This window comes from Neofelis nebulosa, chromosome 12, assembly GCF_028018385.1.
Source record: "Neofelis nebulosa isolate mNeoNeb1 chromosome 12, mNeoNeb1.pri, whole genome shotgun sequence".
Classification (NCBI taxonomy): Eukaryota; Metazoa; Chordata; class Mammalia; order Carnivora; family Felidae; genus Neofelis; species Neofelis nebulosa.
The window spans coordinates 83,009,633-83,026,337 of NC_080793.1; the positions used below are offsets into that span (position 1 = coordinate 83,009,633).

General features: G+C 35.5%; 1 protein-coding gene across 10 annotated transcripts in view; it reads right to left on the bottom strand.

Moving 5' to 3' along the window:
* Positions 1–16,705, bottom strand: part of MAMDC2 (MAM domain containing 2) — a 400,592-nt gene that overhangs the window by 279,320 nt on the left and 104,567 nt on the right. For all 10 annotated transcript variants that reach the window (XM_058695733.1, XM_058695734.1, XM_058695732.1 and 7 more), the window contains one exon: positions 9,451–9,508. In XM_058695733.1, the coding sequence (XP_058551716.1) occupies positions 9,451–9,508 (58 nt within the window). The remainder of the gene's footprint in view (positions 1–9,450; positions 9,509–16,705) is intronic.

Genomic DNA, 16,705 nt, shown 5'->3' on the forward strand with positions numbered 1-16,705 from the left:
GAGGGAGGTGGAAGAATGCAGTGGGAGCCAACAGGTGCTCACTCCCAAAGAAACATCATAGAGAGCAAGACCTGACAAAATATAACCAATAGTGCTGTTCCAGAGAAACAGAGAGGAAGTCTAATGAAACATCCTGATCAGAGGTGGAAGCAGGCATTGGTGGTATAGTGGTGAGCATGGTGGCCTTCTTGATAAAAGGTGGAAAAGAAAGAGTGCCAGAGAAAGATACATCTATGGCCAGGACAAACAGGCCATAGAAAGAGGAAGCACTAAAGATGCAGCAACAGAATCACTATGGGGAGAATCTGCCTTAAGGTTAAGAAAGCTTTCTTCCTTTTCTTCTCGTCCTCTTCCTCCTTTGAAACAAATCTTGGAAAGACAGGTTAGGATGTTACAGGATGGTCCTCTGGGTGAGGGGCCCCCCCACTTGACATTCTCTCATTGTGAAGGAAACAATATAGTTTTACCACCTATGTCAATAAAATGTATCAGTATCTTTAAGTGACAGGTATCCTGCTCAGATCCCCAATCCCTCACCACCCTCATCTCCACTGATGCTTGGGTGCTATATTTTTACTCTGAACACCATCATCTCCTGAACCTTCTTTAGAATAAAATGACCTTACCATTTCTTGGTCAGCTGGGTACTCAGTCTTGACCAAGTTCTGGCTGTACTTAGTCGTATTTGACTTTACCTTTTTTCTTTAGGATCTTTTATTTTTTTATAGCTTAATTTTTCAAGGTCATTTTCAGTTGGAAGACTATCTTCTGGAACATGAGTAACTCTGCCTAATTTAATATTATACAATAATTTGAAAGCATAGTCTCAATTTCTTCATCCAGATCATCCATAAAAATGCATAATGTGTTATGTTTCCTGGCCAAATCAGTCACTGTGAACTAACCTTGTGTCCACCATTACAGATAGCTATTAGCCACCTGGCATTCATACAGCAAAGACCATTCTTCCCTAGCATGCCTGTAAGTATGGTCATTTGGGGTACTCCATTTACTCTTAAAAAGGCATTTGAGGCAGCAAGCTTATTTATGTGAATATCACAGTGGATGGAGTGAAAGTAAATATACAGGTAGATTACCGTGATATTTTGTTTCATTACTTTCAATATACATAATGTATAAAATTCCTTAGCTGTTATACGCACTTGACTGAAGACCTGTCGTCCTCTAATAAGATTGTCTTCTGTATACAAATGCGGAGTGATGTGAGAGCAAAAGAACAATTTCCACACAGCCAAGTCTGCTTTATCAACCCTAGGGATGATGGAGGATAGGCATCCCAGACAGACTCCTTCATCCATTTCCTCACTACTTTAAAAATGACTTCATTGCTATTGGATATTTTCTTCTCCCAGTGATTGTATCACAGACACAAGAGTAATTGGCAAATACAGCTACAACAAACATGTTACTAATTGGATACATTTTTGTTATATATTTGAGAAACATTTACTACTCTTTTTATATGATAAAATTTTACAAACGAAAAACACTTATAACCAATAGAGGGATGCATCTAAAGGAAAATAGTCATGGGAGGCACAAGGAAGCTTAGGCTATGCATATAAATATAAATATTAATATCATTAAAGAGTCTGATCATCACGAAGAAAAATATGGAGACCTGCATGAATAATCACTTTACAAAATAAGCTGACTTCAAACAATATCATAAACTTTAGTAATGTCTAGCATCAAAAACTAAGCAATGCCACATTAAACCTTAGCTATTGATACATTTTTAATGCACAAACTTTGATTGGTCCTATCATAGAAAAAATAAATACCATTTTTTTTTATTCCTCAGTCTGTATTATGTGAGGACACTGCCACTATTTTATACTTATAATGGCATGGTTAGTTATAAATTTGAGGCCCAGTGTTTTCAATTAAAATTTTTTTCTTCCTTTACAAAAGTCAAATATGTTCAATGTAGAAGTTAAACATAATTAAAAGAAAGAAATTAGAACTAAACTCTTCTGACTTAACCCAGAAACAAAAGAAGATTATAGCTACTTCACTTCAAAAGGCAATATAAAGTGAAGGTGTAGTTTTAGAGAACACAGGGTTCTTTCCTCTAAAAAGAGACAACACAAAAACTGCTTGAAAAATCTGAGTTTCCTGAAAATTAAGACCACAATTTCTCAACTATTGGTGATACACGAGATGAGAATGAGTTAAAATATTAACTTCCTAATTTTTAAGTAGACTTGAATTAAATGTTTGCCAAGGTCCTCATCAAAAAGATTACTTGGTCATAAATAAATACTATTAGGATGGGACAGGATCAATGAGAGAGAATCATATCATCTCGAATACATAAATAGTAAAATTTGAGAGCCCGAGAGCTATATACGTTAGTGAAAGTCCTCCAGAGAAATAGAGACAATAGAAGATAGATAGATAGATAGATAGATAGATACATACATACATACATACATACATACATACATACATAGAAAGGAAAAATGTCTACTAATCTATCCACCATATCTATCTTCTATTTCTTCTATATGTATGGGACAACAGGTGACCCTTGAACAATATGGGTTTGAAATGTGCAGGTCCATTTATACACAGATTTTTAAAAATAAATATAGTGCAGTACTATAAATTCATTTTCTCTTCCTTATGATTTTCTTAATATTTTTTTCTCTAGCTTACTTTATTGTAATAATACAGTATATAATACACATAACATACATAATGTGTATCAATCAACTATTTATGTTGTTTATGTTATCAGTAAGGCTTCTGGTCAACAGTAGGCTATTAGCAGTTAAGTTTTTGGTGAGTCAAAAATTATTTGTGGATTTGTGCATCAGTCAAAAATGATTTGTGGTTCGGGGGCGGTGTCAGTGCCCCTAACTCCCACATTATTTAAGGGTCAGCTCTGTATATATATAATGAGAGATCCTTCCTTCCTTCCTTCCTTCCTTCCTTCCTTCCTTCCTTCCTTCCTTCCTTCCTTCCTTCCTTCCTTCCTTCCTTCCTTCTTCTCACCTATTAGCAACTATATATTCCCCCAAATAAGTCAAATCTTTTTGTATTCCAATGGGGAGGCTATGGAGTGAGCTATGTGAACAAATGCCAGCAGATCCTAAAGTTGAAACTGGGGTCTAGGAAATGTGGTCCCTTAATGCTGTCAGAATCCCATGAGACTCAGAACTAGAACCATTTGCCTCAAAGTACAAAACCATGTGTATACATATCTATGCATATACATATATGTGTATACATATAATCTCAGCACAAACGTGTAACACACAATGAGATCTTTCAGGCATTGTTTTAGACTGAGGAAGGCCACCATTTCCTTCTGAACCCAAGTAATAGAGGGCCGTTCCTGTGGTTAGCTAACAGCAGTATTTTGGAACACCTTGACATCAATCAAAAGATAATAGGTACAACCACATGACCCCTTCCCTCTTCTCCAATTTCACCTTCCAACCCTATCTCATTTGCAGATGAATCTAAAACTCTTTTTCATTTTAGTCAATAGTCAATGTAATAAGAAAAACAAGGATATGCAGCAAATGCCCATTATTCTTTTGTCAGTAAATATTGAATTAGAACATTAACAGGACACAAAAGAGAAAATTAAATAGTAGATATATTAAGATTCAAGGCAAAGAAAAGTAGTACTAAAATAAAAGTCATGAAAACACATCATGGAACCTGGAACATTACCTAGTTAAAAACTACACTTCATTCTGGAGTATAAGGCTTATACATGATTTTTCAATGTGGCCAATTCAATGGTACAACTTTGCAAACCATATGTTTTTAAAAGAGAAACAGAAAAAGAAAAGGACTATATGCTGAAACGAAATTATGGAAGATCATGGGAGTACAGAATGGAACAAAAATACAAAAAGAGGGTTTTAAAAAGAAGTGAGAACCAAAGCTAATTTCCTTCAGATGCTTCCTATAGCACTCCCAACCTGTTCTAGATTCATTTTCTGTCTCAGCTTTTGGTATTTTCTGCAGATCATTCTTTTCCCTCCTCTTCTTTTTAAGGGCCCTGGTAGGCATCCCTTCCTGAGAGGCAGAAAACTAAAGGCAAGTCTAGCCTTTGGGGAGTTTCTTGCATGTGAATAATCCCAACTGAACAACAGAGGGCTCTTAATGATGCTGTCCACCTCTGACTGCTAGCCAAGGTACATTTTGATCTGGGATGATACTCAGAGTATTTATCAATCTATACATCACTCAGACTGAGCATGTCCTAGAGGCCCCTGGTAAGACAAGTATTAAACTTCCAGAAGGTCCAGGCTGGGCCCACTCAACCATGAAGCACAGGAAGCCCAGTACCTAGAGCCCACAGTACTTTTGGGGACTCACAAAAATGTTGTCATTTATTTTAAAATCAGAATTTTTAAGATGAATCTAGTAACAATGTGAAGGTACTTAGTGCCACTAATTCTACATTAAACAAGGGTCATATAGTAAATTTTATATTACATATATTTTACCACAATAAAAAATGCAGATGCCATTTTGCCAAACTAACTGTATTAAATGGTAGAAACTCTTAGCTAAGCCAGGAAATGTTGCTGGCCATTTAATATTCATAAACATTTTAGGGCAGAAACTGATGATAGCTATTAGACACAAAGTTTTGTTTAAAATAGGGTACAAGAGTACTTCTCAGAAAAAAAAATAAGTATTGTACGTTTAGTTTTGTGTAATAACACCCACTGGTACATTGGTAATAACTTCAAGAGGGTTAACAATAACATGGTCATATAACATGGCCATAAAATACAATAATATAGTCATAAATAGGCATGAAGACAGTATAAGGGGGATAAGATGCGTAATCTTTACAAAACGCCAATAAGAAATATAGCGTAAGAAACGTATTTCTTTAATAAGCTTTTAAATCCTGCCCCCCACCAAAAGTGAATATGATCCAACTTGGATTATATTTGTCTTTATACCAATGCAGTTATACAATATATATTGTTTAAAATTTTTAATGGAAGAAGGAACCCATGACAGCCAAAGTCCTTAGGGTCCAGGAAAGGGTCCATAATGCAATCCTGGGTCCTGGGAGTCTAGGGAAAGGGCTGGAGCTACTCACAGGGCAAGGTTGTGGGGAATTCAAGGTGACAGCAAATTTCTAATCAGCACAGAAATGTCAATATTTTAACAATGAGATATCTGTGCCAGTGCATAAAGCCCCGGTGGTAGAACAGGTCAATCCTGCTGTTGTTGGGAATAATGCTAAACAGATGCAGTCTCTTTTTATACCTACTGTGCACCATGGCAGGGATAGTCAACATTTTGGGGGTTCAAGATACACATATGCCTGGAAAGATAATTCAATAGGCAGCTCTATTTAGGAAAACAAAATGGTACTTCACACTTGATAATGACCAACTAGATGAACCCAAATGGCAGCTGCATGCCTGGGAGGAGCTGTTAACCTCCAAAGAGCTCCCACTGAGGGTTTGGTCATTTGACTTAGTCATTGGCACTACCTTTCTTTCCTGCTGTCCTGTAGGTTGATTTCCAACACCCATATTTAGAATCTAGCCAACACTCTGGCTTACCATTTTTTCACCCTCTCAAGTCAATGGTTTGGATTCCATTATAGAAACTCAGCCCCATGGCCACATACTGGGCTCTGTCATTCCTGAGAATTGTTCTACATCTTTTGGAGGCTCACAAAAATGTTGCCATTCCTTTTAAAATCAGCATTTTCAAGATAAATCTAATAACAGTGTGAAAGTACAATGTGAAATTCCAATAAATTCCAGTATATCCCCCTTTGCTCATTACCTCCAATTCTTCCAGCTCTTTCACTTCTTCACTACTGCCATGATTGGTTTTTGTTCTCAACATTCTCATTCCTTTGACCCTTCAACTTCCTGAGTTTTCTCTCTGCCTGGACTAATTCTTTTCCTTACTCATTCTGAGTGTGTTCAGTAAACTCTCCATCATTATACTTAGCTCACTTGTCCTTTATCCTAAAAGCTCATGTACCCCATAAACAGCCAGTCTTGGACCAATCCTCTAATGTACCTTCTCTGTAAGTTTTCCTCTATTTTGGTTCTTTGGGAGAAGGAGGGGGAAGCTTTTAAGAGAAAGTATCTTTCATTGAAATTGGGATGAGCCATAATAGCCATAATGAATACCTAACATAAAAGGTGGAGTTTTGAGGAAGTACTTTCCAATTTTCTTCCATTTCTCTCCTTAAAAATGATTTCATAGCTTCCTAATATTCTGTGTTAATTTACTCATACCTAGAGCTATAGGATGATAATTTGCCTCACTTTAGAACTCCTATAATGCTATCCCACTTTATGCAAATATCAATTAAACAAATATTAAAAAAAATGATAATATAAAAATTAAGTCTCAGTTCATGCACAAAATTTGAAACATGAATCCAAATATTTTAAGATTTCTTCAGGAATTGCATAATTGCAAAGGCAATAGCCTGAGAATGGTGTGCTGTGTTTATGCTAGGTCCACATGGTTTAGACTCTAGCAAGAAAAAATATTCCCTTTCTTTTGTCAGTATTTTATGAATCATACACTTGTTTATATGCACAGTAACTTCTATGTCAGAGTTCAGTCACTATTTTACTGTTATTTAACCATTTGCTGTCGTTACAATTAAAAAATATTTTTGTATCCTATAACAATGTAACAAGGTAAGCATTCATTAAATGGGGGCGCTGGGAGCAGTGCTAAAAATATGCCTCCACGTCAATTACTTTGGCATGGAACTTAGAAGTGAATGAACAAAATTCTAAGTAAAACCACGGAACTGCCATGGCACACTGTTAATGTGGACACAAGCAACATGAGAAACATTAGAAATAATGCTGAAATATTAAAAGCACAAACATACAACACAATGGCTAAAGATTTATGCACCCCAAGAATACAGCTCACATTCTTAATATTTATGCCTATGGAGAAATTAGTCCTTTGAATTTTGTGAGTTTTTAATTATGTGTCTTGCGGCTGCCTTTTGTTTAGAGATGCAGTCAGATCCCATGTATATAAGGAAATGGACCTGAACTGCATTTTTAAATAATATATTTATTGCCTTGTGGTTTTTCTAATCAGAAAAGCCACCATGCTTGTTGCATTGGAAAATTCTAAAATGTGTAAAGATGAATAAATCACCTAGAATCTCACCATCCAATGTCCAAATTTACTAGCATTTTGACAGTTCCTTCAGGGTTTTTTGTCCTCGATATTTTTACATAGTGTTTATATGAATACACTATATCCATATAATAAACTGTAATATGTGTACAATTTTGTATGTTAACGTTTCTCTTAACCTTAAATCAAGATTTATCAAGACACTAAGAACCATCTATGGACATTATATAGGCTGCAAAATATCTCCTCATATGATTATAACATATTTAATTAGTAATACTCCTAATACTAAGATATTAGGTACTTTCCAAGTTTTGTCATTACAAATAATTCAGTGATGAGTTCCTTGGATATGAGTTTTATCCCTAGTTGAGTTATTTTTATCTGAGGAAGTTTCTTAGAAGGAAAATTATTAGATCAAATAGTATCTTGATATATATTGCCAAATTCTTTTCCAGTAAGATTAAAACAACTTCCTGGCAACAGATAAAAGTATCCATTTTACCCCATCTTCAGCCCATTAAGTATTATTATTTCTAAAAATATTGCCAATTTTATTAGCAAATATTTTTATTCTTTTAGTTCAGATCTTTTATTATTTGTAAATAATATATTTACAAATAGCTACATTTATTAGCTAGTTGCTTATATTTCCTGCTTTGTAAATTGTCTATATATGTCCGTTAGTCATTCTTCTAGGTTCTCAACATTTTTCCTTCCAATATGTATAAGTTCTTTATGTATTAGGCATTAATCCATAGATATCATATTTTATTTTTTTATGGTTTGAATGCTCTTTTTTAATGAGAAAAAATAAATAAGAATACGACATATAATAAAGTTAGTATCATGAATCCTGTACTTCCCTAAATTGGCTATATCACTGTTTCAAAAACTTTTGATTATTCTCATCTGTTTATTCTTTCAAAAAATTCTTACAATCTTACAGTTCTAACAGAAAACAAAATCCATTGGGATTTTCAATATAATTAAATGTATGAATTTAATTCATAAATAACTTAGCTTTCCACTCTCCTAAAATGGTTCTTATTCCCTTGTACTCAAGATTTCTGTCTCACCTATCTTTGGATGTATTTTTTTTTTAAATAAACTTAATGGCTTCAAACAACAATTTATTATTATCTTCTTGGAATCTTTCATGGGCTGCAGTCAGATGGCATCTGGAGCTGCCATCCAGACTCAATGGGGCTGTATGTCCAATATGGCTTCCTCACTCATCAGTGAAGCTCATCAGTGTTCCTCCTCATGGCCCCTCCTTCCAGCAAAGTACCTCGATTTCTTACATGGTAACACCGAGCTCCAAGAGTTGGAGGCAGTCTTCTTCAGGCTAGTCCAGATCTGGCATAGTGTCACTTGCCATGTTCTATTGATCAAATCTGTTACCTGACAGCTTAGATTCAGAAGGTGGAGTATCATTCACCTTGTCCTGGAGAAGTGGCCTGTGCAAAGTCCACCTTTGGAGACAAACTACCAACCACACTTTCTTTATTGATCTTTATTTGGTCTAGAATTTTCTTCACAAAAGTATTTGAAATTTGTGTTGCTATAGTAATTTGTACATTTTTTTCTCATAGTTTACTAAGCAGTTAGGGCTGATATGAAGGAAAGATGTTGTTTTTTTGACATACTTATTTTGTATTCAATTGCCTTACTAGATGGTCTTATTTATTCTAATTACTCCTCAGTTTAATATTTTAGTTCTCCTAAGAAGATAATCATACTCTCTGAAAATAAAGATGACTTTTTTCTCTTTTTCAATAGTTAAATACTACCCATTGTACCAGTCAAGACTTTCATAACAAGACTAATAGGAGGCAACCTTGTTTGGTTTCTGTTGTATAATTTTTTAAGTACAAGTATATTGAAGTTATACACTGGACATATTTTATCAACATACACATCTCCCAGAGCTAAATTAAACTACTTATTTTTATGTGTCAGTGCAATACAAATGAATAGAAAGGTAGGTTTTTATTTCACATAAATTGAATTCAGGGAAGGGGCCAATAAAACAAGATGAGGAAGAAAACAACTAATATATTTTGGACACTGCAATATTTTCTTCCTGATATCTATAAACTTCCAAAAAGAAATCATAGCCATAAAACATTCCATTGACTCCCACAAATAGCTAATATCTCTAAATAAATATAAAACATCATAAATTTCTGCAATTTGTCCTTTCTTCCCAAGCTTGACTATTTATACTAGAAATAAAGAATCATTTTAAGTACATAAATAAATAAGTATTAGAATAGGGCTTTTCAGCCATCTTATACTCACAAATGGCTGATAATCATATGGTGGAGCATAGTCTTCAGCATATGTTGTCAATGCACACCTAAGAGGGATAAGTCAATACGTGAGAAAAGAACAACCCCAAAAAGAATGATATTTAAGATGTTTAGTGCTATCTGCTTTACATGAAATAAAAACATTTCAAGGAGGATTGGTCCTAATAAAAATGTTAAAACCTACAACTGGAGCACCTGGGTGGCTCAGTTGGTTGAGCTTCCGACTTTGTCTCAGGTCATGAACTCACGGTTTGTGGGTTCCAGCCCCACATCAGGCTTTGTGCTGACAGCAGGGAGCCTGCTTGTGAGTCTCTGTCTCCCTCTCTCTCTCTCTCTGCCCCTCTTCCGCTTGTGCTCTTTCTCTGTCTTCCTCTCTCAAAAATAAACATTAAAAAAAAAAAACCCTACAACTATCCCAGACCTTGTTTATAGCATTATCTACCACTATAGGATGCCCTTCCTTCAATTACTTCCAATTCAGTACCACTTACTACTCTCCTGTACTAATGATATGCTACCAAGCCCAAGTCCCTGAGCTTAGGTGCATTCCAGACTTTTGGGATTCTCTTTACCATCTGCTTTCTGCGTCTCAAACCCTTTGACTCTATGCCCCATGTTCGCTGCTAGATGACAGCTGAAAGAGATAATAGAAGACAACCAGGTGGACCGAGATTATATAGCTTCCCTAACCTCCACCCAATTAAACACAGAGCAATGCTGAATAAATATATCCTCCCTTCCCCAAGTCTACAAGCACAGCCAAGCTCCAAGGGGAAACCCTGAGGTGCCCGAAATGAGAACGGTGCTCACTAGAATGGCAAGCCGTAAGATGATAGGCCAAGACTAGAAGGTAGAGTGTGGGCTGCATATGAAGGGCCGGAGACATGGCTTTGGGGTCACAGAAGGCACAGAAGGCTGTCCTACTCACAGCCAGGAGTCTGTAAAGTCTGTAACCTCAAATAAAAGAAATCAAAGAAATTCCAGCCACCAGTTTAGGGAAACTTGCAAGAAAGCTTCTCTGTTTAGAACTCAGCGTGGGACAAAAATTATTCTCCAATGAGATATAATAAAATAAAATAAAATAAATTAAATAAATAAAGCCCTACTTCTGTTTCTCGCAGTATTATGGGACTAGACAGTCAAAGAAACTCTTCTGAGAATTGCACACCTAAAAATATTGGGCACAAGGAAATTTAAACATTTTAATGCTTGACTATGCTGGTGAGAAAGAGAATTCAGTAAGTAAAAGAATTCCAAAATAACAAGGAAGTCAAACTCAGAATGGTTATTGGGTACAGGTGCTAATATTTTACTTGGTGATAACCACCAGTTCCTTCAGGGCTTTCATGGTGTGGTTTCCAGAGTAGTAGTATTAGCATTACCCGGAAACCTGCTAGGAATACAAACAAGTGGGTCCCAACCCCAATCTGCTGAGTTAGAAATCTGGGGGTAGGGCCCTGTGGTCTGTGTTAACAAGCCCTCTAACTGATGCTGACGCACACTCAAGTTTGAATGCTGGCAGTTAAAAGAACAAATATTAGAAATGTAATTTTCAAACTAGCAAGTAAATATTTAAATTTTTATTATTTTTTTAAATCTAAGTTAGTTAACATATAGTGTAGTAATGGTTCCAGGAGTAGAATTTAGTGATTCATCACTTACATATAACACCCGGTGCTCATCCCAACAAGTGCCCTCCTTACTATTATCCACTTTGCCCATCCTCCCACCCAACACTCCTTCATCAACCCTTAGTTTGTTCCCTGTATTTAAGAGTCTCTTATGGTTTGCCTCTTTTTCTATTTTTATCTTATTTTTCCTTCCCTTCCCCTATGTTCATCTGTTTTGTTTTTTAAATTCCACATATGAGTGAAATCATATGATATTTATCTTTCTCTGACTTATTTCACTTAGCATAATACACTCTAGTTCCATCCATGTTGTTGCAAATGGCAAGATTTCATTCTTTTTGATCACTGAGTAATATTCATTGTGTATAATAACACATCTTCTATATCCATTTATCAGTCAATGGACATTTGGGCTCTTTCCATACTTTGGCTATTGTTGATAGTGCTGGTATAAACATTGGGGTGCATGTGCCCTTTTGAGTCAGCATTTTTGCATCCTTTGGATAAATACTTAGTAGTGCGATTGCTGGGTTGTAGGGTAGTTCAATTTTTAATTTTTTGAGGAACCTCCATACTATTGCAAGTAATTTTTTTAAAAACCAATCTAATAAGAAGAAAAGAATAAAAGGAATAAATGCAAATCATTTTTGCTTATAAGACAAATTAAAATCATAAAAATAAAATTAAATGCCTTTGCAAATACAATGAAAGTAAAAGGGTTAAACTCATCAGTGAAAATATTTTCTTAGACTTAAACTGAACATCATATTGTATTATATAGTACAACTCTATGCGTCTATACCTAGAATAAATTATTTTCAAAGGAAGTTTGAAAATAAAAGGATATAAAAAGGTATATCCAGAAAATATTAACCAAAAGCAAGTTAGTATTCTTATATTAATATCACATGTAATCGACTTTGAGTCAAAAGTTATTAGTAATAAAGATCATCACGTATTGATTAAAGGAACAAACACCAGGAAGATCCTAAGTCAAGAAACCTAACAACACAGAATGTGTAAGTCAAAAAATGACAGAATCACAAAGATAAAATGACCAATCCACAGTCAGGACAAGATTGTTACACATTCCTAGATCCTTTGTTTCCTTAAACCCAAATATCTATATATATCCTCCAAAATCTGGTGATAACCACCAGTTTCTTCAGGGCTTTCATGGTGTGGTTTCCAGAGTAGTAGTATTTGCATTACCGGGAAACCTGCTAGGAATACAAACAAGTGTGTCCCAACCCCGATCTGCAAAAGCAAATAAAATCACACAATCACCCATGCCTAGTGCATAACAGTGGCTAGAGAAAACTACAAACTTCAGCGCATGTGTATGTGGGAGAAAAATCCAAAATCAGTAGAGCCATATCCAAAGCTCATACTGGAGCAATATCAGGTGGGTATTACATGGAAGAGAGGAGAGAGTGGCAAGTCCCTAATGGGGATGGAACACAGAAGACATCACCCCCAGAAAAGAAAGCATCCTTCACTGATGGGAAATACTGAGAACAAGTCTGTGACTAGAGGATCTGAAGATTGGCTTTTCAAGAAAGAGGCTTGGAAAGTATTTAAGACCACAGTGGCAGTCTTGGGAAGGACCTGCCTCTGGGAAATTGGGAAGCAACGAGCAAGGTAAAGAAAAACAAGAATTCAAGCTCAGAAATGAAAGGTCCTAGAATCACCACTTTCAAAAAAGATGGCTTCAATAAAATATAGATCACTTCACTATTCCAACAGTAGAGGGCACTCTTGAACTAAGAGATTAATAAAACTGCCCAGACTTCTCACTCCTCCTTAGAATTACCCGATTGCTGCTCTTCCAGGAAAATTCAACATATGATAAACAGAGTAGTGCAACATCACTATGAGAAGAAAACAGTAAATCAAAATAAAGACTAAGCCGATGAAAAACTTTTCTATAAACATTCCCAAATAGGCACAAATTCTGGATTCTATTCTATGAATTGGAGATTCTAGAAAATGCACTAAAGCAAGGAAAAGAAGTGTGAGTATAATAACTGGAATAAAAGAAACAAAATTCTTATTTTCCACATATAAGATTGTCTACATTTTAAAAATCCAAGAGAATCTACAAATCATAACAACAGGCAAGTTTCAGGAAGGTTGTTGGATACAAGATCAATATACAAAAATAGCATACCCATACACCAACAACAAGAAATTAGAAAGCATAATTAAAGTCGAAATATCTCATTTATAACTGCAACAAAATCTCTAATTTTCCTATATGAATGCATCTAACAGATTTAAAAGACATTTATGACAAAAATTTTTAAATCTGTTGAAGGACATAAAACAACCCCTTTATTTATAGGTGACTATTCAATATATGTTACATATACATATGTGTGTATGTATAATTTCTAAAAGGTTTACAATCTGACATTTTATATATAATTCTTGATTAAATTATAATTTGAATTTTCTATCACTCAAAAGACACCATAAACAGTGTTACAAGAGAATTCATAGACAAGAAGATATTTATTGAAAAATTAACTCAAATAATATCAATATCCAGAATAAATAAAAAAATCTTAGAAATCAAAGAAGACAGTATCCTATAGAAAAATGGACTAAGACTATAAATTCTTCATAGTAGAAGAAAACAAAATGGCTATTAATATTTGAAAACAAATTCAGGCTTAATATTGTCTTAAATTCAGCAGTGAAATGCAAAGTAAAACAGTAAGTTACCATTTAATATCCATTTGGTAAAAATTAAAAATCTCTACATTGTTTGTAAGGATATGAAAGTATGAGCATGTTCATACATTACTAGTGGCAATATCTTACAGAAATGAAGGTGCATATATCTTAACTAGCAATTATATTTCTAAGTATTAAGAAATCCTTGCACATATACTCAAGAAGACATACATAAGATTCAATGCAGCCTTATTTGTAACAGTGAAAAACTGGAAGCTAATGTCCATCAATATGGTGAATATATTGAGTTACTCTATAAGTCATGATAAATGGTCTTTTTTAAAAAAATAAGAAGTAAACATGGCAAAGATATCAACTTACATTATAACTAGGAAATAAGTAGATGGATGTCTGAAGAGTATTTAAATGGAAATATTACATAATCTTAAAATGTTTAAGTGTTAATAGATGATGGTGAATTTATTTCTCTACCCCAACCTCATCCAAAGTTACAACTCAAATGATACAATTATCAGTCAAATAGAGTGATGCTTTGGGCAGGCCAACCTCGCAAAGCAGCTTTGCGCATCTCTCAACCCACTTAAAGCACTTAATGGGCAGAAACCCATTCCACCAAGCTCAGGTCCTTCTCTCTTTCTTTATTATCACCTCCCAGCACAGAGTCTGATACAAGGTAGGCACTGAGAAATATGAATTAAATGAATAAAGCAATTAAAATAAAATTAGAATATAAAAAGATAGAGATTTACTACAAAACTCAAAGTAAATAAAGGTGGAGGGTTAAAATATTCAGTTATCTTTTGAAAATGCAATGTGGCTCAACAAAATGGAAACTTTTATAATAGTGAATGATGAATTTCAGTCAGTCAGCTATAAACTCTTTGTGATCACCCACCTCCCCCAAGCATTTCAATCTGAAAAACAGGGCAACAATCTTGAAGTGATATATTTTGTCCAATTTGAAACAAGATGGTCGTTTGAAAATAAAACCATAGATCTTCCTCTTCGATATCAGCTGAAGGCTATAGCCAAATAAAGAATATAATGAAAGAATAAATCCCTTAGAAGAGAAATGGTCTTCAGAGAAACTCAAGAAAGCAAGAGATGAGGAAACTAAGGGAGGCATGTGTTCTGGGCACAAGGAAGAGGTGTCCTGGCTCATAAATAGACCTCTCCGGAAGGTTCTGGGAGCAGAGCTGCAATACATTAATGTCAGTGTTCCAGTCTGATTATGACAGCTAACAGTGACTTTAGCTCATTGTCTGGAATCACCTCAAGCCAGCCTTGTGCCACATGTCCCTGCTCTACCACTCCATAACTACCCACAACTGATAGGTCTAAACATCAGCTCCTAGTTCAGATTCCATCAGGGCTCTGCCATGGAATTTCTTACTAGAGATGAATGGGAAAGAGTCAGTCCCTCTTCTGTGATAAGAACCATGGGATGTAAAGTACCTCCCCTCAGAAGGAGAAAAGGAAGCCAACAGGGAGAGAATCCTGGTTCTAATTCCAGTAGTCTTGGAAGCCCAACTCTTCCAAGGACTTTCCCAGAGTTCCATCTGGTAATTCAAACTCCTATAATAAACTCTCCTTTTGACTCAAGGTCATTTTAATTGTGCAATTTTTACTTACAACTGAAGGAGTCCCACTATAATCAGGTAGTCAGAATCTGAGGCCATTGATTATTGTAATCTCATAACTCACACACTCTGAACAACACTCTGATTATACGTTGCCTTCCTATCCTTTTTTTCTTTTTTTCCAAGAGAATCCTTTTGTTAAGGCTGACATGACTGGTATGCTTGAACATTTTATTTCCCATTATAAATTAACTAATTAGAATAATGGCTTTTCTTGTGAGTTTAATGAGCATAAGTCAATCTTCATGAGTCAGATAAATTCTGAAGCACAGATAAAATTGTCTTTCTGGACATGTAAAACTGAAGACCAGATGCTGATAAATTTACCAACATAATGCCATGCTGTAAGAACGTTTGGAAAGTGGACAGCTGGCTTTCACCCAGCACCACCCACAGTTTGCCACACAAGCCCTCTTCAACCTTTAATGGTTGTAAGGTAGAGAACTGCTAAAGGTGTTCTGCAAGATGAAAAAGGAAAAGAAGTCTGATATTGAAGTTTTTATTAAAGCCATGATATTAGTTAAAATGCCTACAACTACACCAACCTCTATGGTAACATGTGTAAATCTGACAAGATGAAATACCAAAACCCAGGGAATCACAATTTCTTAAACCTGGAAGAAATTTAAAGGTCAACCACTTCTTTTCTGTTTTGTCTGGAGGACAAACAGATATTTTACCCGGCTTCCCAGCAACCAGAACAAGAGCATGTGACATCTATCTACTCAGCAAATCAGACAGTCCCACCTAAGAGTCTGAATCTGAGTAAGTAACTCAAAAAAGCAGAGAATTAATTTGGAATTAATCCCATTTCCGGCAGCATTAGAAGCAGCATCTGTTATTTAGGACAAGGAGAGGCCCATGGCAATGGATTCTACTTGACTCCATGTGTTAGGATGGAAGGGGAGGTTACAACCACTCTGGGAAGTTCTGTCTCATTCTTAACAGAAATCATCATTCTTTTTTAATCTCGGATCTACCTAAGGAGTGAAGCTACACAGAGCAAATCTGATAGTTCTTCCACATCTGCTGAATGCTGCCCTCCCCCTTTTTTAATCTATCACTTATTTACTCTCAAACTTCCCCAGCTGTGTAATTCTCATCTCAATATGTTCAGTTAATTTTACTTCTTGCAAAAATTTCTCTTGGAGACTTCTGTTCTGCTCTGGTCTCAGGAGATTCTTCGCCCAACCTGTGACACAGCTGGCTCATTGGTGAGCCTTAGTCCTGGAGATAACTGCCTCTGCTCTCATTGAAGGATTTTCTATTTTAG